This window comes from Filicampus tigris, chromosome 11 (assembly GCF_054856515.1).
Source record: "Filicampus tigris isolate MCC_2025a chromosome 11, RoL_Ftig_1.0, whole genome shotgun sequence".
Lineage (NCBI taxonomy): Eukaryota > Metazoa > Chordata > Actinopteri > Syngnathiformes > Syngnathidae > Filicampus > Filicampus tigris.
Window position 1 is genome coordinate 22,839,773 of NC_141227.1, and position 23,618 is coordinate 22,863,390.

The 23,618-nt window shown below is 45.8% G+C and overlaps 2 protein-coding genes across 2 annotated transcripts in view; one reads left to right on the plus strand and one right to left on the minus strand.

The window, feature by feature from the left end:
- Window positions 1–23,618, minus strand: part of sdccag8 (SHH signaling and ciliogenesis regulator sdccag8) — a 39,886-nt gene that overhangs the window by 14,978 nt on the left and 1,290 nt on the right. The window contains exons 3-14 of the mRNA XM_086045403.1: window positions 23,211–23,278; window positions 22,764–22,835; window positions 22,584–22,691; window positions 21,613–21,687; window positions 21,103–21,167; window positions 20,811–21,026; window positions 20,203–20,341; window positions 19,131–19,283; window positions 18,544–18,678; window positions 17,627–17,743; window positions 16,615–16,757; window positions 357–484 (exon numbers count right to left, since the gene is read on the minus strand). Of these exons, the coding sequence (XP_085901529.1) occupies window positions 357–484; window positions 16,615–16,757; window positions 17,627–17,743; window positions 18,544–18,678; window positions 19,131–19,283; window positions 20,203–20,341; window positions 20,811–21,026; window positions 21,103–21,167; window positions 21,613–21,687; window positions 22,584–22,691; window positions 22,764–22,835; window positions 23,211–23,278 (1,419 nt within the window). The remainder of the gene's footprint in view (window positions 1–356; window positions 485–16,614; window positions 16,758–17,626; window positions 17,744–18,543; window positions 18,679–19,130; window positions 19,284–20,202; window positions 20,342–20,810; window positions 21,027–21,102; window positions 21,168–21,612; window positions 21,688–22,583; window positions 22,692–22,763; window positions 22,836–23,210; window positions 23,279–23,618) is intronic.
- LOC147140201 (DNA dC->dU-editing enzyme APOBEC-3C-like) lies at window positions 7,358–9,336 on the plus strand. The gene is made up of 5 exons (XM_086045897.1): window positions 7,358–7,536; window positions 7,638–7,815; window positions 7,916–8,159; window positions 8,271–8,386; window positions 8,601–9,336. Exons 1-5 carry the CDS (start codon window positions 7,523–7,525, stop codon window positions 8,673–8,675), a joined length of 627 nt encoding a protein of 208 aa, XP_085902023.1. The 5' UTR covers window positions 7,358–7,522; the 3' UTR covers window positions 8,676–9,336.

Here is a 23,618-nt window from a genome sequence, read left to right on the forward strand (position 1 = left end):
CTCCAATTTGCGTTTTTTTTTTGTGCTCTGTATGAATGAAAGATCTGTTGAAAATGGAATTGGTGTCAAGGAGGTCATGTTTCATGGCAGCGAGCAGCTAGGTTTCGCCTGGGTAGTTAGGGAGAGTCTTCACATGTGTCCATGCGTGCGCACGTCTTCATTCAAAGAACCCAATTCTCGATATCCGAGGGCAGTGGATGCGAGTGCATCTTTTTGTCAAAGCAAAGCCAACAAATTTGTGTGCGCACCGCCCTTCATTTTGAGAGGCGTGGCGTGAGGCCGGACCTCCTCAATGCACACCGACGTACAAGAAGACGACGACAAGGAGCTAGCGTCTTCTTTCTGGTGTTACCGACCTCTCTGCAGGTGCTGCGCCTCGGTTTGCTGCAGCAGCGCCGCCGTCTCGCCCTCACGCTGGCGCCACGCACGAGCCGCGCGCGCCATCTCGTCCTCGTGGGCTCTGGCCGCCGTCTCGCTGGCCTCCCTGCACGCGCCAGCACACAAAGACAAGGATGCTCACGACAACTGGAATGTCAATCTGGACTGTCAAACACCCACTGGGCTGAAATGAAATGTCATTGCTTCGTTCCGGCGACATGAAAACAATTCTTTGAAGGAAAATAGTAGTGTATGGTAGAAAAACATAATAAAAGATGATGTCAAGAAATGAGCTTTTTTTTTTTTTTTTTTTTTTTTTTTTTAAATCAGAATCAGAATCGTCTTTATAGGTCAAATTTGTTAAAAACACACAAAAAATGTGTTTCTGGTATTCTGAGCTACTCTTGTATTGCATCAACAAGCAAATATGACAAAACGCACATTTGGAACGCAACAATGTCGTTATCACGACTTTACCGTCAGACAATAGGCGAAGGCAATTCGGAGCAACCCCCGAAATAAAAGTAGAACAACTGCACTCTGTTTCTTCCTTCGTCATGTTTGCGGCACGAGTGGGAAACAGTGAGCAGGGAAGAATGTTTGCACGCAAAGCGATGCAAACACACCCTTGAATCGCTTTACGGGCTGCCTCCAATTGCACGCGTACGACAAACGGCGCAGGTAGAAAAAAAAAAAAAAAAAAAAAAAAAAAAGGTGCGCGCATCCTGGCCGCCCGTCTGTCGGAAGCAAAACTTTCCAACTCAAGCAAGTCCAGCCGCGCGCCGACAACAGACGCACACAAAAGAGCAGAAGAACGGGGGGAAAAAAAACTACAAAGGCGGGGAGAGAGCGCGAGCGATGACAAATAAACGCAACTCTTCCTGAAGTCCAAAGAGGCGCTAATGAAGAGAGAATTCTCCAGTTCAAGTGAAAACTTTTCTCCCCTGCAGCGCTTGGCCTGCATCTCTAAAGTGACCGCGTCTGTCTGTTCCATCCTGCCTGTGTGTGTGTGTGTGTATGTGTGTGTGTGTGTGTGTGTGTGTGCGCCTTCTCCTGCTGTCCTGCTGTCTGGGGTGTGAAAGCGGGTGGCGTTGCCGTGCAGGGGGACGCAGGGATACTGTGTGTGCGCGCGTCTGAGTGGGTGAGCGGAACACCCGCTGGGCTTGAACAGCAGCCTTAGCCACCAAAGCGCACACCAGGGCTCAGCGGGAGATGGCGGCCAGGCATTGCCAGCCATTTGGTCCTGCAAGAGGTTCCAGGGGGGCTGTGTGTACTTTTGTGCTCATGTCCATATGTGTGTGTGTGTGTGTGTGCGCGCGCGATTGAAGAGTAGGTTGAGGAGGGGGAGGGGGAGGACGGGGCGCTCACACCAGACCTGTTTACCCACCAATTAGCATCGGACGCCATGCCAGAAAGTTCCAGCAGTCGGCAACGGCGGCGGACGAGACGAGACGAGAAAAGCGAGCGTCGCCTGTTCTCCGAAAAACAACTTGCACGATCCGACACGTTTACATGAGTGTGTTTGTGTCAAGACCTGAAAGTGAGAAACAAATATGAAGTGCAGTAGGAGTACGAGAATCAACGTTTTCGGGGGGGGATCGGGAGAAACTTTTGAAGGAAAAAGGATCTGCATCAACGATATGAAGAAGAAGAAGAAGAAGAAACACAGTTGGGATGATTTTGTGGGATCATTTTTCCACGCAGACTACAGTCTCTGTATAAAAAAAAAAACAACCTTTTGTTTTAAAAAGTTGCCGCGATGGCGGAGGAAAAAGTCCGAAAAGGTATATCTGAAGTTGGGGATCATTTCACACTGAGAACAAGGAAGATTTTGTCAAATGTGGAAAACCAGAGCAGCAGATATAAAAAGGCTTTGCGTGTTAACATAAGGTCTTTTCAGCAATGCGATTTTGGACCCGTAAAGTTATGATGCAGGATGTACATCCGACTGCCACGCACTCAGGGTGAGCAGCTAAATCCAACAAAACGTGTCTTTGCTGCCGTTGCCCAACATTATCGTTCGCTGCTTCCGCCAAGCCTTCCAATTCCATCTCTTCCAAACTTGACTTTTGGCTTTACGAACCAAATGTTGCATGGTGAAAAGTGACCATCAGGGCTCTACAGCACAAAAACCTCTTTTAAAGGCAGCGTTCCCACCACTTTTACAAATTTGTACCCTTTGTAGTCCACGTCGACAGAGAAATATTCCTCGACAATCGTGAGCGCGATACCGTTGACCGAATGTAAGGACGGAAGCGCTTTGAAAGGACGGGGACGGACGGGGTCGCAGGACGATTCTTTTCATGAATAACGACGGAGGGACGAGGACGGGCAGTGGTCCGATTTGAATGCCGCGGGGATTTCAAAATAAAGCTTCTGCAATTGCAATTGCAATTGCGAGTTGTCCGCAATGGATTGTGTTGGACCTCGGAGGTTGGGCTGTTCAACAGAAAGTTGCCGGAGGACAAGCGAGGTCATCAAACGGACCTTCTTCATCTGCTCGACTTGAATCTGATCCGATCCAAGCAGCAGGCCATTAGCACAGAACCATCAAAGAGCCTCCAGTTTGTGGGCTGGAGAGAAACCAGAGTGGCGGGTCCATAATGTGGCGAGCCCCGACGCGGACGCACGCGCGCACATGAACACACACGGCTCTGGACAAGCGTCAGTTAGCAGGCGGGCCAAAGGCCAAAGCTGGGATGTTAGCGGCTGAGCAGCCAGGTGCAGTGGCTGCTGGGTAAAGAGAGCGCGGGGGGGGGGGGGGGGGGGAAGCACTGGGCAGGACTGGCATAAGTGGGCACTATTCAAGCTGTCGGCCATTAGACGAGGGGGGGGAGGGGCGGGGCGTCCCGGCCCGACCCAGAGTTTGCGGCGCCCCGCGGTGCCGGCGACGTCCCGCGCCAGAAGCGCCAAATGCTGCTTTATGAGAGGAGCGGCACAAATTGGAGTCAGATGGTCGACTTGGAGGAGACGCTCGCTCGTGTTTGTACAAAGAGCCACAAGCACAATGACGCTTTTCGAAAACATCGCACACGAGTCACACCGACACGCGGCAACTTTTCGCTAGGAGACGCGCGGTCACACTCGTCTGATGGTTTGTCAAATTATGACCCAAAAAAAAAAAAAAAGGGACAAAAAATGGTCTGACTCCACCGAAGCGCAAAACGTGTCACTCATTCTGGATGGTTGTGGTGAGACTTTTATGAATTCAAATGCGAATCCACAACACATAGGTCATTTTCAGTGCACAACGAATAGTATGTAGAACCTTCCAGAATGCATAACTCGGGTCGATTGCAGATACAAACGCTGCTGCGCTGAAACAAGGTCAAAGCGATGTTTTACCCTACAAAAGGGGTTATCATCATTCGCTAACGTCAAAATAAAACAAAACAAAAATGGCTGTCTTCAACTAATTCACAGTTGGATAAAACTTGACCACTGTGTTCTTCTCTTACACACAATGAACGTTTTGAAAAGAGAATGAAAGCAGCGCTAAAGTGGCTCGCTTTTGTTGCGCTCACACGAGACGGCAACATCGGCAACAAAGTTCGCCCATCCGTCTCGCATACTTGCGTCCGATTGGGCGTCATTTGGGTGAATTAGCAGGAGTGTGCTAATGGACGCTTCATACCAAAATGGCTGACTTCCTCTTCAAATTGGTGCACAGGTCTTTGGGACTTTTTTTCCCCACCCCATTTTGTGGTGTTTTTTGTTTTTGAACATTACATTGACAATTTGACATAAAACACATTTTTATCACAATTACAGGACAAAACTGCATGATCAAGTATCGGTACCCAGTATCGCTGAATACTGAAACGTAAGTACTGGTACTTCATACTTGGTCTGGGAAAAAAAAAAATGGTATTGTGTCATTGCACTACTTTCAATGTCAACCCAAATAGTTTTTTTTAAGAATATGTTCCCAGCAGGCCCACGAGTTGAAACATTCTGATGAATTTTGCGTTTGTGGAATATAAGTTAAGCAGCAAAACGCACTCGTTTTTAGCCATCTCCCGGGTCGGCCAATTTGTGACTTCTGTCGACTGAAAATGACATCGCGACTGCTCACGACGACCAACCACGACCTGTTTTCTGAATCTGAGCCCTTAACAAAAGAAATGGCGTTTTGCAATGGGAGTGGTTGCTGGAACCGTTGAATGGCATTTGAATTCCTTTCATTGGGGAGACTTCATTAGATATGAGTCACAGACTAAAAATGAGTCAAGGTATCACTGTACCTGTTACTATGCTTCACTGGCACCATGTAATGTAATGGCTCGAATGGAATTATTTTTGAAAGTGCTGATTTTACAGTCAGGGAGCCATCCTGTGCCATAGTCGCCGTTGACGACTTTTTCTGTTTTTCTATCCAAAGGAAGACACGTGTGTTGATTCACTCCAGGTGGGCTATTCCAACGGACGCGGCAGCTATTTATGACGGACGCCGTCAATTTAGACGGCATTAATAGTCACGGGCTCTGATGCAAACACGGGCGGCGAGTGTGCGCGGCGGCGGGCCGGCCGGGCGGGCGGGCGGGCGGGCGGTTGGAGGATCACGTGCGGATGGCCGTGCCAAGCGCATGAAAAGAACGCGAGGGAAAGCGCTGCGGAGAGAAAAGCGGCGTCAAATGAAAAAGACATATTGCGCATCATTTATTGACGCCACGTGTAACAAATTGCTTTGTGTTTGGTTTTGAGCACGCCTCCGGGTCACGCCGACATATGACACACAGAGGCGGCCTGATGTAGCCCGCAGACCCCCTTCATCTGTCTCTCTCTCTCTCTCTCGCTCGCTCTATCCTCCATTGCATCCCTCATGCCTCCTCCCCCTCCCACCTTTTTTTCCTGTAACTAAACTGGCTGTGTCTCTCTCCATCTGCTGGTTCTTCCTTCAGCGGCCGTGCACCTGTTCACACCTCCTCTCCTGTTGGCCACCTCCTCCCTTTATCTCTCCCTCCCTCCCTCCGTCACTCGCCGCAGCGCTGCCAGGCGCGTCCCTGGCGCGGCTTGGCGCTCTGTCATTCAATCCATCTGTCGGCGAGTCAACTTTGTTTACAGGCGGCGGCCTGAGCCTCTTTTCTTCATCAAGGAGGAGCGCCCCCCCCCCCGACCACCACCACTGTACCCCACTCCCTCTTCCCGCCGAGTCACATCGGAATACCAAGAGCACTCTGGCACAAGCCTGCAAATATATTTGAGACATGTCAAAAGCTACTCGACTACAAAAAAAAAAGTCCTCTGAGGGGAATACTAGATTCCTGAAAAAATACGGCCGGGAATTAAATGCCGTTTATCAATCTATTTTCGAAATCGCTTATCCTCATTCGGCTCACAGGTGAACTGAAGCTAACCTGGGCCGACTTTGACAATGCGAGGTACACCAAGGACTGGACCTGGGCACATTCACATTCACAGCGACGGACAATTTACAGTCTTCAATGAACTGAACGTGTATGTTTTGAGAACATGCAAAGGAAGGTCAAACCCCCAACCTCAGAATTGGGATGTGCTAACCAGGCAAATTAATTACAAAAAGAATGGCTGTTTAAAACATGAACATTAATAACCCTTTAGTATTTCTGCACGCCACGCTACATGGAAATACTGTATTCTGTAATTCCAGTGTGCACTGTCCCTTTAAAGGGGGGGGGGGGGTGAGAGAGAGAGAGAGAGCAAAAGAGTGGGGGGGAGGAGCAATCGTGCTAGATAAGAAGGAGGTGCCCGATGACTTGCGCCTGCCCGAATGTGGAAAAAAATATGAATCATGATTGTTTTGGTAATAATTCAAATCACGATTATTCAAACAATGATTTTTGGGGTACAAAACAAGAAAATGTTTAAGCATAAAAAATAAGTTCTTTTTGGACCAAACAATTTATGAAATTAGTTAATATGAACAAAAATTAAAAGAAGGTGCAAATGTATAAATTCAAGTACGATTTACTTGTGTAAACAAACATACAAACATGAATAATCGTTTTTTTTTTTTTTACGATGACACCAATCTTGTAATGGTGGAGTGTAGTAATCGTACGGAATGTCGATTAATTGCACAGCCCTACGATGACGAATGACAATGATGGAGGAAGCTGAATTGCTTAGCCTCTCATAATTTGCCGGCCTCCGGAGCCTCCCTGAATTCGTTTTGCAAACTTGTCAAGGGCCTCGCGCGCGGCGCGGCGCGGCGGGGCGGCACGGCGCGGGCGAGAGGAGGCGGTGGTGGACGCATGGCGGATGGGAGGCGGAGGGGCCGCTTGGCTTGTGGGCGGTGCAGCAGAAGTGCGCCTATGTAGGCCAGTGTCCCGGGGCACACTTGGCTGCTCGGAGAACAGTTGTCGCCGACAGATTTGCCTCCGTCTCGCCCGAGGTCGCCCACTCCGAGATCTGTCCATTTCGTCTATTCTTGCAAAGGAGCAACTGATTACGGCGCTCACGGAACCGTGCGCGAGGGGTGACGCTCTTCTGCTGTGTCAATTAAAGCCGCAGACAAGTGCAGGGCTACCTTTAATTACAAGAAAAATAAACTTGTGCAGCGCAATGGTGCGTTGAAAGTTTGCCTTGACTTGTTTCCATGATGCTCCATCAAAACAGTGACTCGACGCTGTCTTGAACGCTTGCTGCAATATTATCAGTAGCTACCAGAAGACTGAATATTCTCAGTTGAGCTTTTTATAGATGCTAGCAAGATGGAGCACACAGCTGTGGCGACTTTTCTGCTCGATGCGGAAGAAGCCCCAAATCCCCCCTCGCACCCGATGATTCCGACTCTTATACTGTTGTCCGCCCAAGTCTGCTTTGCCCATGTGACAATGCGTGACCGCACATTCCAGACGGAATTTCACCAAATAGAGAAAAGAGAAGCTAAGAAATAGCAAGAGAAAAGGTCACGGCAAGATAACGGCCCAGCTCACGTCACCTTTCTAATCATATGCGGCAAAGGGACCTAATCTAAAAATGCAGAAGGTGTGGCTGGGCAAAGAGAGCAGAAGGAAAGAATGAGCACCAACTGGCACGCATAATCGTGCACACGCCAGTCGAGCCAGTTAAGTGAGATTTCAGAATCGACGACACCGCCGAAGGCTGAGCGAAGGTCCGAAGGTGGCGGTCTTCCGAGACCTTGGAAACATTTGGGGCCAAGATGGCAGGAGGCAGGTAAGTCTGGATTGTGTGTGCTGCGTTACGTTTTTTGTCATTTTGCCTAATATTGTGGCCGGTGAATTAATTCATAACATCTTATTACCCCTCTGCCTCAGCGAGCCGTTGACCAAGGAAGTCTTTCTTTTCAACTACGAAAATTTGCGCTTGGCCCCAGAACGCCATGATACATACTTGTGCTATAAGTTGGAAGGAAAACCTAAAGGTGCTGTCTTTAAATATCAAAAAAACATTCCCTCCGGAAGCCCGAATGCACCCCATGGAAAACATGCCGAGGTGAGTATGGAAAAACATACGGGACGGCCTGCTTAGACCAACACTTAGAATATTTTTTTTTTTTTTTTTTTTTTGTGTACCCACCGTCTTTTGTGTGTAGATTCTGTTATCGGAAGACCTGAAAGCTTTGGATCCTAAACTCAAGTATCGGGTCAAATGTTACTTGTCGTGGTCTCCGTGCGCAGACTGCGCCGAGGCGTTGGTCAAGTACGTCCATGAAAATGCAAACGTGACCTTGAGCATCTTTGCCTCGCGCCTCTACTACATGGACAGGGGGGACAATCGTGAGGGCCTGCGATCGCTCAGGGCTGCCAACGTGGCCATCGACATCATGGCTAAAAAAGGTGCCTCGGGGAAAATAGAATGATCGTTAATTCTAAACTTTATAGACAACCGAGGAGACATCAGAGCGGATTGACGGATAGCGATCTCGATTTGTCCTCCATCCTCCGCAGACTTTGAAGAGTGCTGGAACCTTTTTGTGGATCCAAAAGAGCCCTTCACACCTTGGGGAGAGCTGAACGATAACTACGACTATTATAAAAGGCATCTCGAGACAATCCTGCGGCAGGTAACTCACATTCAAGCTCTTTCAGTGTCAAGCAAGCGAAAAGTCTCATCAGCTACGTCACGTACTTCAATCATCTTTTTTTTTTTTACGCTGCTTTCATAAACGAGGCGGGGTGCGGCACTGGTGTTGTTCTCTTTTGTTGTCTGCTTTGTGAAGCACTGGAAAGTGGCTTCATAAATAAAGTATTTGACGTTGAATTGATGTCATTTTGCAGGCCCCCAAGAATCTGGAGGAAGAGCTTGCAGATTTGACAAACAAACTCACTCTGAAGGATGGCGATCGCATTTAGAAAATAAAACCGCATGAATCAAAATTTGGAAAAGCCCGAGAGAACAAAAAGAAACCATCGGTAAAATTTATCAGTAAAAATGGACATTTATCAGTAAAATAGGGGAAATGAGCGGGACGCACGTACAGTTTGCAAGTCGACTCATCATCCCAAAATGTCAGGTTAAGATCCACTGTGCTCCTAGTGAATAAGCGTAGTCTGGCGCCCTGCCAACCTCTTGAGGCAATCACTCCAATCAAACGATTGTTGTAGCGTTCAACGAGACTTCTGCACCTCTCGGCGGGTCTTCATGAGCAAACGGCTCGATTGGCTACATTGCGTACATGCCGTGATTCACCGAACATTTTTGGAGCGCAAATATTGAACAGCTTTAAGATTTAGCATTGTCAGCCTCAAACCCTTTATAGACCGTGTCATCGTGTCAAATCCGCTCGACAACAAAATCGCAGCTCGCGGGATCGCCTTATCGGGCCGTCCGGTAAGACATAAAACAGTCGGCCGTTTGGCATCCTTGGTCGGGACGAAACAGTCCAATTGTCTTTGTGTGCGGAATGATGAGATCAAAGGTGGCCAATAATGACGATTCATCAATGAGCATTGTTTGTGTGTCTTTTATCTCGACCGGGAGTCTGTCAATAAACATACGAATAGTCGATTTTCACCTCTTGTGAGTGGCTTCTGGGTCGTCGCCCCCGCAATTAATCAGGCTTCACTGAGGTTACCGTCTTGATCGAGTTGTCAGCAATCCCCTTGATGACGTTGATGCGGTGCTAAATTGGGACAGTGAGCGTGCGCTTCCAACGGCATTTGTTGACGGGAAAAACCCACGTGACAAACGCTCAAAAGACTCGCAGACGATAAGACTGAAGACAGGAAGGGCGAGGTGAGGACACGAGGGCGCTCCGGCAGCGAGGCCTCGTCGCGAGGCCAACGGGCCCACCGCTGTCAACGTCGTAGCGCACACACCTACTGTCAAACGCGGGCGCGCCCGCGCGCGCTCGCGGCTGGCCCAGAGCCCTCCCAGCTGCCCTATCCGTAACTGTCTGATTAGTTGTGCTAAGCAGCCCCTCCCGTGCCAACCACGCCGCCATCTGCTACCCGACAACATGGCCGCCGACCAGACGCGCACGCGCACAGCGAGGCCCGTACCTGGCACGGTTCGGCCGCTGTCACACAGAGACACGCGCGTCAAGCTCCGCGCGCGCAGGTGTCGCCCAAAGGTATCAACACTTAACATTCACACAAAGGAAACACACGCGCGTTGCTGCACTCCACTCCAAGGACTCTCCCAGCACACCTTATGGAAATTAGACGCGTCCACCCAATCAGAGGCCGGATACTTGCACTTAACACGCGACACACACACACACACACACACAGTAGCAATCATGAAGTGGGCCGCAACATACCAAAAATTGGGCCAAGAGTCAGCGTTTTTTTCTCACTTGATATCCAAGTCAGCAAAGGTCCGATTGTTGGAGGTCTCGAAAAGACTATGCTGAGCGATTATACGGGAGTGTCGAGTGTGTGAAGAGTGATTCCCCCCCCCCGATCTGGTTGGAAAGTGTTGGGGGCCGACAGTCGTAAATGCTCGATTATGAAAAAATTATATTAGTCGCGATGATTTTGGTAATACTTGAAATATTCAAACGATCATTTACTTTTTTGGTCCAAAACAAGAACATTTTTAAAGGTAAAAAAAATATCTAAAGACAAATACATTTATTTGAAAAGCTGTAATTATGTAAGTTCCAAACAAAATTGATCAAATGAGTTATTGTAAAATAGCATTTGAAAAAAGAATATAAACGGTAAGTATAGATTCAAGTATGATTTCTTTGTGTGTAAACAAACAGTACATCGGATATAAATGCAAATTGATAATCGTTTTTGCACGATTATGCCAATTTTGTAATCGTGGAGTGAAATAATTGTACTTGTAATTGAATTTTGATTAATTGCGCAGCCCGAAGACACACACACACACTGATAATCGGGCCAAATGCCTCTTTCCAATTCAATTCACCAAAGGCCCAATTGTCGGATGTTGCAAGAGACAATCCCTGAGCAATGAGCCTAAAGAAAAGACTAAAGAGGGATTTCTGCTAAAATATTGAGACTGATCGCTCCACGGCCGTCCGATTAAAACCAGAAAAGGCTTAATTGTCGGATGTCTCTAAAGATGATCCTGAGGTGTGTGGTGTGTTAAGAGTCATTTTTCAGTCCCCTGTCTACTCCGAAAACAAGCCGATCCAACAATCGCAAATGATAAACCTGTTCAAAGGGTGGTACACACATACAGACAAATGGGCCGATTTTGGAACCGGTCCCGCCTGTCCGAAGCATCGAAAGATTATCGAGTGATGGTCAAAACTTGTCATAAAGTTTCAAGCTTTTGCATTTCTTTACAATAATTGTGTACTGTATTGCGCCTCCCTTGAGGGCACAAAAACAAAGCACGGCTATTAGTCCGTGAAATGAAGGTTCCACTATACTCTTCTTTGAAGTTTTGGGCGTCATGTGCGGGGTCGCTACTATTTTCAAAAATCGTCAAAGATGTCAGAAATATGGGCGCGTGTGCTCGTTCACGGATAAGAGCAGCAATGCCGTCCTCCAGTGTGCGTTTGTGCCCCCCGCCGCCGCAGCCCTATTACGCCGGGCCGTGATTGGACAAGAGCCCCCCCGCCGAGTTTGCTTTGCAGCAGTTTTGTCGGTGGCAGATTTTGGCCCCGGCCTGGCTCGCAGTCAGCCTCTGGCGGGACGCGGCATCTGCTGCCTTCACCTTCCTCATTTACACTTCTCCGCCCTCTCGCGCTCACCCGCGCCGCGCTCTGGTCTCCGCCTACGCAGCCCTCGCCGCCGCGCCGCGACAGATGAGGCGGAGGAGCGCACGGAGAGAGCCGCAGCAGCGTGACGTGTTTAATGGAGTTGGGGGAAAGTTTCCTCCCGTCTCGCTGTGCGCTCAAGGTCGAGGAAAAAAAAACACAGAAAGTAGCTCGGCGCCGCCGTCTTGTTGCCCATGTCGTCGACGCCGAAAGGATGCTCGATATGAGGCGGCCGATGAAGCAGACTGCTACGGGCGCATCGCAATAAATTGGAATATTGTGGAAAATAATATACAAGGAAATAACTATTGTAGCGTCTGTGTGTTAAATATGGTGGGGTGACTTGTGACATTGTTGATTGTGAGTGGTGGGGGACCGTGTTTTACTTTAAAGTGGTATAGTCAACCCAAACATATATTTTTTTCAAGAATATGTTCTATGCAAGACCACTAGTTGAAATAAGGCATTCTGATAAATATTGCGTTTGTGGAATAAGAGTTGATCCGCTCGTTTTTAGCCATCTCGGGGGGCGGCCATTTTGTCGCTTCTGTCGACTGAAAATGACATCACAACTACGCAGGACTCAGGTAACAACCACTCACGGCACGGCTTCAGAAAACAGGTGAGCCGTGATTGGTCGTTGCCTTAGCCCTGAGTAGTTGTGATGTCATTTTCAGTCGACAGAAGTGACAAAATGGCCGCCCCCGGAGATGGCTAAAAACGGCTGGATTTTGCTATATTCCATCAAGGCAATATTAATTCCCCGAATTCCCTGTATCTGCAAAGAACATATTCTTGAAAAAAATATGTTTGGGTTGACTTCTGCTTTAAATGGCTAAAAATTGCATTGGCGGCTTCGACTCTCCTTTCGCACATGCGAGGGCATTACAGCAAGTATACTGGAAAATAAATAAATATTTAACAACCTTGTCGGGGTTATAGAATCCTTACATATTATGTGTTACTTTATATTTTTGGGTGGGACCAGACTATACAACTTTCTTTTTCATTCATAAGGGTAACGTATCGTGACAAAGTGGCTAAAAAAAAAGGCTGCGTTTGGCTGCGCAGCTCATATTCCACAAATGCAATATTAATCACATTGCCGTGTTTAGACTAGTGGAGGCGCATAGAACATATTAATGCAGAGAATCTGTGGGGGGTTGACTTGATTTTATAAAAAGGCAGAAGAGTAAACAACATTAACATTTAATATCAAACTGTATTTTGTTTTAATTCAAAGAGTTTTCCCAGTCCACCTTTCAAAATGTGACCTACACTAGTTGTTGTTGTTTTTTTGCCTGAGTATAATCTGTATTCTTCCAGTTTCTACTGTTTACACTGGGCTACAATACACTTGAGACTTTGATTAAACAAACTGTTTTGACTCTTTTCTTGACGGGCTTTTCATTGAAATTGATCTGCAAAAAAAAAACAAAAAAAAAAAAGAAGCAAGATTTGTTGGACAAAGTGTCCGTCGAGTAAACTTGCTGATCTCCAAGCAAACACGCTCATGATTATGTATTCCTGATTCCACGGAGATGATGGACTTGTACTGGGAGGCCTTGCAGACACTGTCCAAAATACACGGAGCATGAGGCGGACTTTGCCATCACACGCGCGCCTGGCTTGAGAGGGCCACGAGGGCCACTTTTCACTCCGGTCGCCTACGGGAGCGACAAAATGAAGAAAGGCGAGAAGGAACGGAAGAGCAGGAAAGAAGGGAGCAAACAATCAATACAAACTTGGTAAAGCCCTCTGCTGGGCTGGGGCCGCAGCGCGCGTGTGCGCGCGCGCGCGCGTGTGGATGTGAACAGAGTGACGGGGATTAGGACAGATCCCGGGCTGTCCAACTCACAGCTGGCTGATGATCCCATCCTGGAGCGCACCAGCCGCCGAGGGACCCCCCGATTGCATGCGTGCGTGTGTGTGTGTGTGTGTGCGCGTATAGGCATGTGCTAGGGCGAGTGATGTGAATTTCGCGCACAAACGGAAACAAATACACTGGGTAGGAATTCATTGGGAAAGAAAGGCGGCGGGAATCAAACGGACGCTCTACGCTGTGATCACTTGCGCCACGAGGCGGACAGAATGAAAGCGGAGGGGCAATCAAAGAGCTCCTTTCGCTCCATCAGGGGGGTCAAACGTGGGGGGGGGGGGGGGCCTCACTGCTGTGATGCGCGACGGGACAAGAAGCCGGCCGCCGCGGCCACTGAAGGAGCCTCGCGCAGCGCCGCCTGACCCCCGAAGGCCTGCAGACGGACAGAAAAAGACACGCGGCTGGAACAGCAGGGCCGCCGAGACTGAGCTTGTTTAGTTTGGAACGGCTTGAGCCAAAGGAGAGCAGGAAGAATGCTCAACCGAGTGAGATCCAGCACAAGGAGTGGGGCATCAAAAACCGCTCTTGCCGTGAAAGAAATCATACAGCTGTACTTTAACTTACAATTTCTATTTGCATATTATTTGAAATCCCTTGGCTAGCGATATAGCATTTATTGGCTCCTTCTGCTATGGTACGCATCGTAGTTGTGCTACTCTCGTGCCGAGGATAATTCTGTGGATGGGCAAGTATCAATACCGATACCAGCCACCGATACGTACAGCAAAAAGAAAAAAAAAAAATCTGATCAAGCAAGTCCTCCTCGACAGTAGTTGGCGCTATAAAGTGGCAGACTGACAAATCGGTGAATCATCAACTGCCTCAGAAAGGAAGGTCTTTGCTCACAATTGTCTTAAATTAAATTTTAGGTAGCAAATGTACGAGAGGTATCGGTACTAGGTATCGGCGAGAAGTCAAAGAGTAAATACTTGGACTAGTATCGGTCTAAAAAAAATGGTATCAAGCATCCCTATTGATTTTTGTAAATAAAACAATCGAATCGTGTATTGAACCGTGGGTCAGAAATCGAGATACAAAGCAACTGTTGACTTTGTTGAATCGTTACAGCCCTGGAAAATACCGGCACAAAAGATGCAAAATGCAAGCACGGGTAACCACATAAGCTGATGGTGGCCGAACGTTACGTTCGTTGCCACACTCGTTGAGTGTAAGAAAAAAAATTGGACCTAGCAACAGCTTATAATTTGAAAAACTCTGAAGTTGTACCCTTAAGCTTTTTTTTATTTTTTTACATCATAAAATATTTGCCATGTGTCTTATTAACAAATATGACATGCTTTACAAATGCCATTTCTTGTCTAGCTGAAATGCTCCAATTTTTTTTTCTCTCGTAATTAACTGAATGCTTAGCTTAGCAATTTTGTTGTCTATCTATTTTTGTGGTCAAATCCGTTTTTTTTTTTTTTTCCCATTGAACTACTACTTGAAATGAATAAACATTTTTACCATATTCCGATTGATTGAAAGGCTCTTGCGTGTCTCAGGTTAAAAGTTTCCGAGACTGCAGCCAGTAATGAGATAACCTCCTCGGCCAGGGCAATAAATCACAAGTGGCTTCCAATGCTAATGAGCAAAATTGAATTAGAATGGCCGCCTCCTCGGCCAAGTCAACAGCTGTCCAACATCACAGCGAGGATCTGCGGTGCCATAAAACTACATCAAGCACACACGCACGCAGTGATGTGACCGTTTGCGCCAGTGGCTACTCTGGAGCAGCTCAATGTTTCCGTGTCGTCGTGCACAACTGCTTACAAAACACACACACACACACACACACACACAAACACACACAGGGTCGGAAACACATGAGAGCTCGCCATGCAGCCAGTGTGAGCGTTAGCGCTGGCCAGCTGACAGACAAACACACTTAAACACAGATGAGAGTGGAGCCGCATACACACACCGCCAGCACCACAGGGCGGCACGGTCACATCTGTGCCCATCTCAAACATCTCGGCGGCGGGAGTGACGGGGGCCACGGGGTGCCCCGGGCGGCTGGCGCGGGTCGCCGTGGACGACAGCGGCGGCGGGTCGTCGGGCAGCACATGACAGGAGGGGCGACAAGATGGACCAAATAGAAATACAGGCTGCGACTCATTTCTGGACGCCTCGGGTTGTCAAAACCTCTGACATCAGAAAAACCTGCTATGAAACCGCTCACCAAAAATTGGGCTTTCAGATTCAATTTCAGGATACACTAGACTGTTACCTTATAGGTGAAATGAATTTGACCGTCTGTAAAGCTATTTTTCTCTCGAACAGGGAGCCAAACTAGGGCTGTGCAATTAATTGAAATTCAATTACAATTACGATTATTACACGCCACGATTACAAAATTATGAACAACATAATATTATAGCCAACGCATTCTTTGTTTAAAAAAGGAAAATCATACTTGCACTTTTTTTTAATAACAAATGTTATAAATGTTGTTTTTTTCCAAAAAGAAATTACTTACATTAGATGTCTTTACATTTTTTACATTTCAACATTTTCTTGCTTAGTACCAAAAGACAAATGATCGTTTGAATAATCGTGATTTCAATTATTACCAAAATGATCACGAATAAGATCTTTTTTCATAATGGAGCAGCCCTAAGCTGAACAGCAAACTGGCGACTAGGGTTGTGTTTTTCTTTTGTATATGATATAAAAAGGCAATATTTCACATATTACACCACCTCTGCCTCAATTTGAGCCAGGGGGGAAAAAAAATCCTGGAAATAGATGAGATGAGAAAAGGCAGAAGATGGAAGTCAGAGGAGGAAGGAGGGGGCCGGTAGTGCCTGGCGAGAGAGCCACTGGCGGGGGGGGGGGGCACTAAGGCCACGCTGTCCTGCCTGTGTGTGCGTGTGTACGCCAGGGACAGGAGGAAAGGCTCAAGTAGCAGTTTGGCGCTGCTGGCGCTGGCTGGGCATGGGCCTGGTGGCACAGAGTGAGCGAGCCAGTGTATGTGTGTGTGTGTGTGTGTGTGCGCGCATTATGTTGCGGCATGCCTAACAGGATTAGAGGTGACCTGGTGGGGTCCAGTTGGTCCCGGGACCACGGCGCAGCGCTTGCCCACGCGTGTTCATGTGCGCGCGCTCCTGTTTAATAGGATTAGCCGCTACCTGGTGCCGATGCAGTTGGCGCGCGGGGGCCGAAGCGGACCGAGGCCGAGGCAGAGGGCGGCGCCGCGAGCGCGTTGGCATGCGGAACGGGATTAGGCGCTGACCTGGTGAGGTGCAGTTGGCGCTGGGCGCTCGCCAGCTGTTCGGCCAGGCTCAGGGCTTCGGCCTGCCATTGGCCGCCGTCCCTCTGGACCGCCTCCAGGCGCTGCCGGCAGCCAACCAGCTCTGAGCTCAGCTTTTCCGCTTCCTGTCCCGCGGAGAGACACGTTGAAAACAAGCGCGCTGACGCGGCGGCACATGAAAACGCATCTCGCGTGACCTCGTGTGAATGGGCTTAGGCTTTATTCTTGTTTACTTGCAACCTTGTCAAAAAAAACATAACAGGTCAGCTTAGTAAATCAGAACATAGTCAAAAAGTTCACTTATTTCAGCAGGTAAATGTGTCGACTTCTCCTGCTGCCTGCCGGCCTCAACCATAATTAATAACACATTTTCATTTTACTATTCATTTTATTTGTATTTATGTTTATTTGTGTGCAAGTGTATGCATGGAAAGGACATTGATAATGTCTTTAATTTCGGCCTTTCAATTCAAAAAGGAAAAATCGGACACTAAATTGATTAAAAATGGAGGAAAGTCCTTTTCAGAAGGCCAATTTCGACTTAATTTCTATATTAAAAATCATTTTTGTTGTTTCTGTGGCTACATTGTAATTTCTTTCTCCATTTCCGTTACCGCTAAGCTGCAATCATATATACTTTTTTAGATCATGAAATATTTCACGCTATGTATAGTGAATCTATATAATAACATGAAGTATCCCCAAAAATGCCATGACCAGCCATTGCTCATCTATTAGATTCTCCATTTGTCTAATAAGTTAAATTAATGCAAATAAAAAAACATATTACATTTCAGATCATTTACTGGCTTTTGAGAACAGCCCAAACAAAAGGTATTTGAATAAATATAATAATAATAATAATAGGCAGTCAAGGAGTGAGCATTTAGGGGGGATACCCTGTATATGAGGGTTACGGTTGGTTTTTTTTTGGACAGAAATAAAGAGTTTTCCATGTTATTCTAATTGATGGCCATGTGAAATTGTAAGCAACCTGTGTGGATTTCTCTAGTTGCCTGCTGGTCTCGGACTTGACGTCGTGCAGTTCTCGTTCGGCCTCCTCTTTCTTGAGTTGGGCACCGCTGAGTTGATACTTGAGCTCGGCGCAGACCTGAAGCCCACACAAATGATGATTACAATTTACTTGAATATTCATTTCATGAATAATGTCACATCCATTTCTGTCATTTCTTTGAAATAAGACTTTTAAAACCTCCTATTTTATGTTCCAGGTTTAAATTCACACACAAAAAAAACGTATCTACACGTTTTGGACAGGAAAAAAGCAATCTGCATATTTTTTGTCGCAATTTTTTATACCAGCAATTTTTTTTTTTTTTTTGCAACTGTTATTATACAGGAAACTATTATATTCTTATCTTGTGGGCAAAAATACAAAATAACCTACAAAAGATTGTCGGACGCTTCTCAATGGCATTGTTAAGAGATGATGTGTGCTTCACATTCATTTTGATTCAAATTTGCAAGCCAACATATCTGAGAACAGACATCGGTTTGCTTATTCACATTGTAGTCATTTGCTACTATTAATGAGGTGATTATTAAGATCAATAGCTCATATGAACATTTGTTGAAAGCTAAAATCCTTTCAATTCATTTTAATTACATGAATGACATAATCATTATGGTTCCTTTTTTTTAATTAGAACTTCATAAGAGACGTGCAAGCTAGTGAAGTGGGTTGTAGTTTGGACAGAATACAGTAAAGACCATGGCTATAGTTTTGCTGCCATCCAGCGGAATTAAGGAGAATTACAACACAAGACAGCACTACACTTTTGAGCCAATGAGTTGAGAACTGAATTGAGTTTGTGGTCGCCTTGCACCAAAAAAAATTGCAAATTCTGAAGAGAGAACATATGCTTATAGGGTATAAATAAAGGTTTATACTTTGCTGTTCTCTTGTTCCACACCGGCGAGTTGTCTCTGCACATCTTCCAACTGATTGGTCAGCGAGCTCTTGTCGACGTGGAGTCTGTCAAGGTGGCCCTCCAGCTCGGCGGCACGTTGCGACAGCCAGGCTACCTGATGCGCCGCGCGCGCACACACAAAACTTCATTGCGAAAACATCACGCGGTGGACACTAATCACATTACATTTCCCGGTATCTCGCTTCGCTATCTATGATGACTCCTACTCATCTTGAATGGGGCTTGTTTGGATATGTTTTGTTTGTGTGTCTTTTTGAGCAGGGGGTTCCAAAACTTTTGGGTTCAGAGACCCTTGCCGATGGAGATTTTTCCAAGGACCCCTTTATAATCTTAACGAAAATGACACATCAAAAAGTTGCCTATTTTTGAGACAACTGTTGTAATGTTACAATAGGAATTTTTTTATTTTTTTTAGATTATAATGTTATGAGAAGAAAGTCAGCAGAGGGACAGACAGTAAGTATCAAACGTCAAAGTCCAGATCAGCATTCACATCTGCACGCTATTATGCATGCATAAGTTTATTAGTACAAAAGTTGCGTTTACGGTATTCGCCAGCTCCTCCTTCTGCCTGCGGCCCTCGCCGCGTCCTTCCTCTCTGGCCTCGGCCAGTCTGTCCTTCAGGGCCTGCGCGTCGCGTTCTCGCTGCGCCGTCTGCCGGGCGAGCTCCCTGGTCAGCTGCTGGCACTGCACCTCCACCTGCACGGGTTGGCGTCGCATAGTCCGTTGAGTCGATGGCTCATTGTCAATTTTACAGTTAAACTACTGGATAGTAAATGCCATTTTCTTGACTTTCAGTTCAGATTTCTCTCTGTACGTTTTTCTTGTTTTGCTGGGATGGCGTAAAGCGATTTGTTTGTCAACAGGGGCGCTTTTGAAGCCAGGTTCTGCCGAACATTTATTGAAAGGGGGGACATTTTTCCAAAAGGAAGCACTTATTTAATTATTATCTGTAAAGAAAAAACATCACTTCTGTGGTAGTTGATGGAAGTTAACTCGCACAAAAAAAACCCCAATAAAACTTACCTTAAGAGTTTTCCATTTACAAATTCAAATAGAAGTTGTTTTTTTTAATCTAGAGTCTATCCTTTGCTATTCACGTAATCACAATCATCTGCATTTTTGTGCTCTTTCTGCAACGCTCTCACAAGCCAAAAGGTGGCGCCAAAGCCGAGTAGAAAGTCAAGTTCAAGTAATATATTTCGACTGAGAAACATCTCTTGTATTTCAGCAAGGAGCTTAGTTTAGCCTGGGTTGTTTGTGGAAGTTACAATGAGTTTTTACTGCCTGTTTTTTTCCTCACACACTTCCAATTCACTTTATCGTCATCAACTCATCTGTAAGGCACTTATTTTAAAGGTACAGTAGTGTTGTAAGATTAGTTTGAAATGATATTAAAGTGTTTTGGGTTATAATTTGTGGTATAATGAGGGTTTAAACTGCAGGCAAATATTTTGTGGGGTTCGGCCCGTATTTGTTGTACGGTTTACTGTAAAGCAAATCCCATCAGAGAAAAAAACGAACAATAAAAGCCGAACTTCTCATTGTGTTTTCTTGTAAGCAAAGTGGAAATAGACCAAATTTTATTTCAGTCCTATCTGATTGTAAATAATCCCACCTCAGATCTGTGCAGGTGGGCCTCCTCGGCCATCTCAACGGCACCTTTGACTTGCAGACAAGCCGACCACTCCCGCTGTTGAACCTCCTGGCGAGCGGACCGCGCCGCGCTCAGAGCCGCCAGCAGCTCGTCGCGCTCCCTGCGAGGAGGCGCAAAAACACGGGCGCACATTTTTACGTACATGTGATACACACTCTCGTTTATCACGGGAAAGAATTTTCATACCTGTCTGTGACGTAGAGAAACCAATACATACGTTTTTTAGACAGTTTCCCTCTCTCAAATGCCTTACAGACATTTACTAACACACTTGTCAAAGTAATAGTTAGTATTTATTTCCTGCTTTTATAACGCAGTTCTTCAAATAGGGATGTCATTGATTTACTTTTTTTTTTTTTTTTTTTTAAATCTGATTAACCCAAAAACAAAAAAAAATCATCAGATTAATCGAGTATTAACCCATTCAGCCCGGGAGCGCAAATCATCGTTAGTTGCAGCCCTATCCTTACGTGACTTATACTCTTGTTCCGGTACAATTTTGGGCTACTCCAGCAAACGATGAACCGCGTTACAGCAGGGCAACACCGTACCGTGTCGCGTGTACTCACTTGGTGAGTCGCTCCACAGCCTGGACATGTGCAGCGGCAGGAGCGCCGGCCAAGAGCGCCTCCTTCTGCGCGCACTTCAGACACAAGCCGGCCACGCGCGGCCCGCCCTCGGCCCGCAGCGCCGCCGCCGCCGCCGCCGCCGCCGCTTCCTGCTCGCTGCGCCTCAGTCGGCCCGTCAGCTCCTCGCACTCGTCCTGACTGAGCGACAGATCCCTCCTGGGGGTGCAAGAGCCACAGGAGGATGAAGGGAAGGCGGGAGACTTCAGTGGTCGGAAAAAGTCCCAAGGCCAACCTGAGCGAGGTGGCCTGAGCCTCCAGTCTTTCGATTTGAGCCCGATGCATCGACTTCAACTGTTCCTGGCACACACACAACATTTAGTCAGTCTGCGTGTGTCGTCCCAAAAAAATAGTTTTGTGTTTATTTACTCAACTGCAGAGACTGAGTGACTGTTAGAAAGTGACAAACGATTATTTGTAGAAATGCATCCTCCATAACAATATGAAATCAAAATCAATAGAAATAATCAACTTTAATGTGCTGAATTAAAACATACACATTAAATTAACTTTGCAAACACGATGAACTGAAATGATTTTTTTACAACAATGTAAGCACCTTTGCATGTCATTTAATATCAATATTATTAACATGGAATAAAACATTTGTGTACATTTTCAAAACTAGATTAAAATTAATAAACATCCGAAAAATATATTCTAATGTGTTTGGTTGAAATTACACACGGTACACTTTGTAGAAAATCATTCTTAACGCAATGTGATATCAAATGAATGAACAAACCAGCTCATGCTTCCATGTTGTGTGATTTTCCCGTCCATGGGCCACATGACTGTCGCCTGCCATATTTTCATTCACCTAAAATCACAAGACATCCCTTGTGAAAGGATGTCCACATGCTTAGGATTTTTTTTTATTATTAAAAAAATTCAAGCAGCAACAAAGTGTCTTTAAAAGTGCTTTACTTAAGGTGGCCATCAGGTGGCGACTCAGTGCCTTGTGCAAAGAGGACAAAACATGCACGTTTTTTCCTCGCTACCGAACACGAAATCAGACCTAACTGTTCTTGTTGGAAGGGGATGAAGAAAATTATCTCTATTTGCCATTTTCATTACTTTCTTCAAAGTTTACATACATCTCATGAGTATTTGATACCATCGCCTTTAAAAATGTATGGCTTGGATCAAAGGTTCTGGAAGTCCTGCCACAAGCTTCTTACAATAGTTGGCGGAAATGAGGGCCCATTCCCCTGACAGAAGTGATGGAACCGAGCAGAGTTACACTCCTTAAGGCTTTTTACATCATCTCTCATGTTAACTTGTCCTTTCAACTGACTTTTCATAACCTGTATACAAGTTGTGTCTCTGGAGCAGCTGACCAGTCATTTTCATCATGTGTGAAATGAATCAACCAGCTAAATCTTTGGTTGTCTGCCTATTTCCAAAAATGTACCTGCAAATGAGCTCTTCTCAAGTTGGCGCATTCCTTTTGAACCACACCCCCCAAAATCGAGCAATCTCAGCCAGCGAGTAACAAGTGGATGTTTAGTGTGTTGGAATTCTTCTATCCTTCCTTTTATTAAGACATCCGACAACTCTTTTAAATGATATAAAATTGCCTACTATGCGTCCTTTAAAGTCACAGCAATGAGCTCATTCAGTAAATGATGGGACAACAATTAGAATGAATTACATTCACTTGTGTTTTGATGGCAACATACAATGTATGAAAATGTCTTTTTTTTTTTTTTTTACCGTGGGATTTTGAGGCGCCTCCTCATGTTTGGCTTTGAGCTCGGCGCGCAGTTTCTCATTCTCCACCACCACCACTCGGATGTGCTGTTTGAGCCCTTGTTGCTCTTCCTGTCACACACACGCACACATTAAGTCATAAAACCAAACCATCTGAACACACAATGGGATTTCCAAACAAACCTTGCAGAATCGGACTTCAGCTTCCAGGTGCTGGATGTAGTCTGGCGGGTTGTGAGTCACCGGGACAAAGTCCTGACAACGACAAATGGTCCAATGTACATACACCAAAGTACATACTGTAAATAAATAAGACTATTTTTGATTATTTAACATGCATTAGACATGTGCAGGGCAGTCACTATAAAATATGTTTAGACTCGATTATCATATTGAGAATTCACTCGAATAATCAAGTAATCAGATGGACTTGCACTAAAAAAAAATTGTTGACCTATTTTTGTGGTTGACTTATCTTAGTCTTTTATTCCCTGCCATAGTAAATTATTATGTGTATGCACTGTATATAATTATATATGCAAATAGTACATAAATAGAAATTAATATTTAACATGCATGCCTGTAGTTAAATAGATAACTGTACATATCTTTATGAAACATTTACTCCACCTTTGAAGGAGAGAGAGGAGCAGGCATCTCCTTGCCCTGCTTCAACAGGAGGCTCTTCAGTTGATTGACTGCATCAGCAGACACACACACACATGCATGCATACACATGCACAAACACACAAAAAGTAATTACAAGCCTTCATTTTTTGCACATTTTAGTTACGTAACATCTACGCAAACTTCTATTAGCGTGTCTATGGCGTTTGGCTTTAAAAGTTTGCATTAAGCTAGCAGACGTTTCGATCTACAAAAAATAAATAAAAATCAACTTAGTTTGGAAATGTTGGTGCTTAATATACAGTGTTTAATGCGCATTTTTTGTGTCAGTTTTACAGTAAACTCAGCATTTCTATGCTAAGGCCAAAAGCATGTCCAACACAAAGATATTGCTTTGGCGCCATTTTAGGC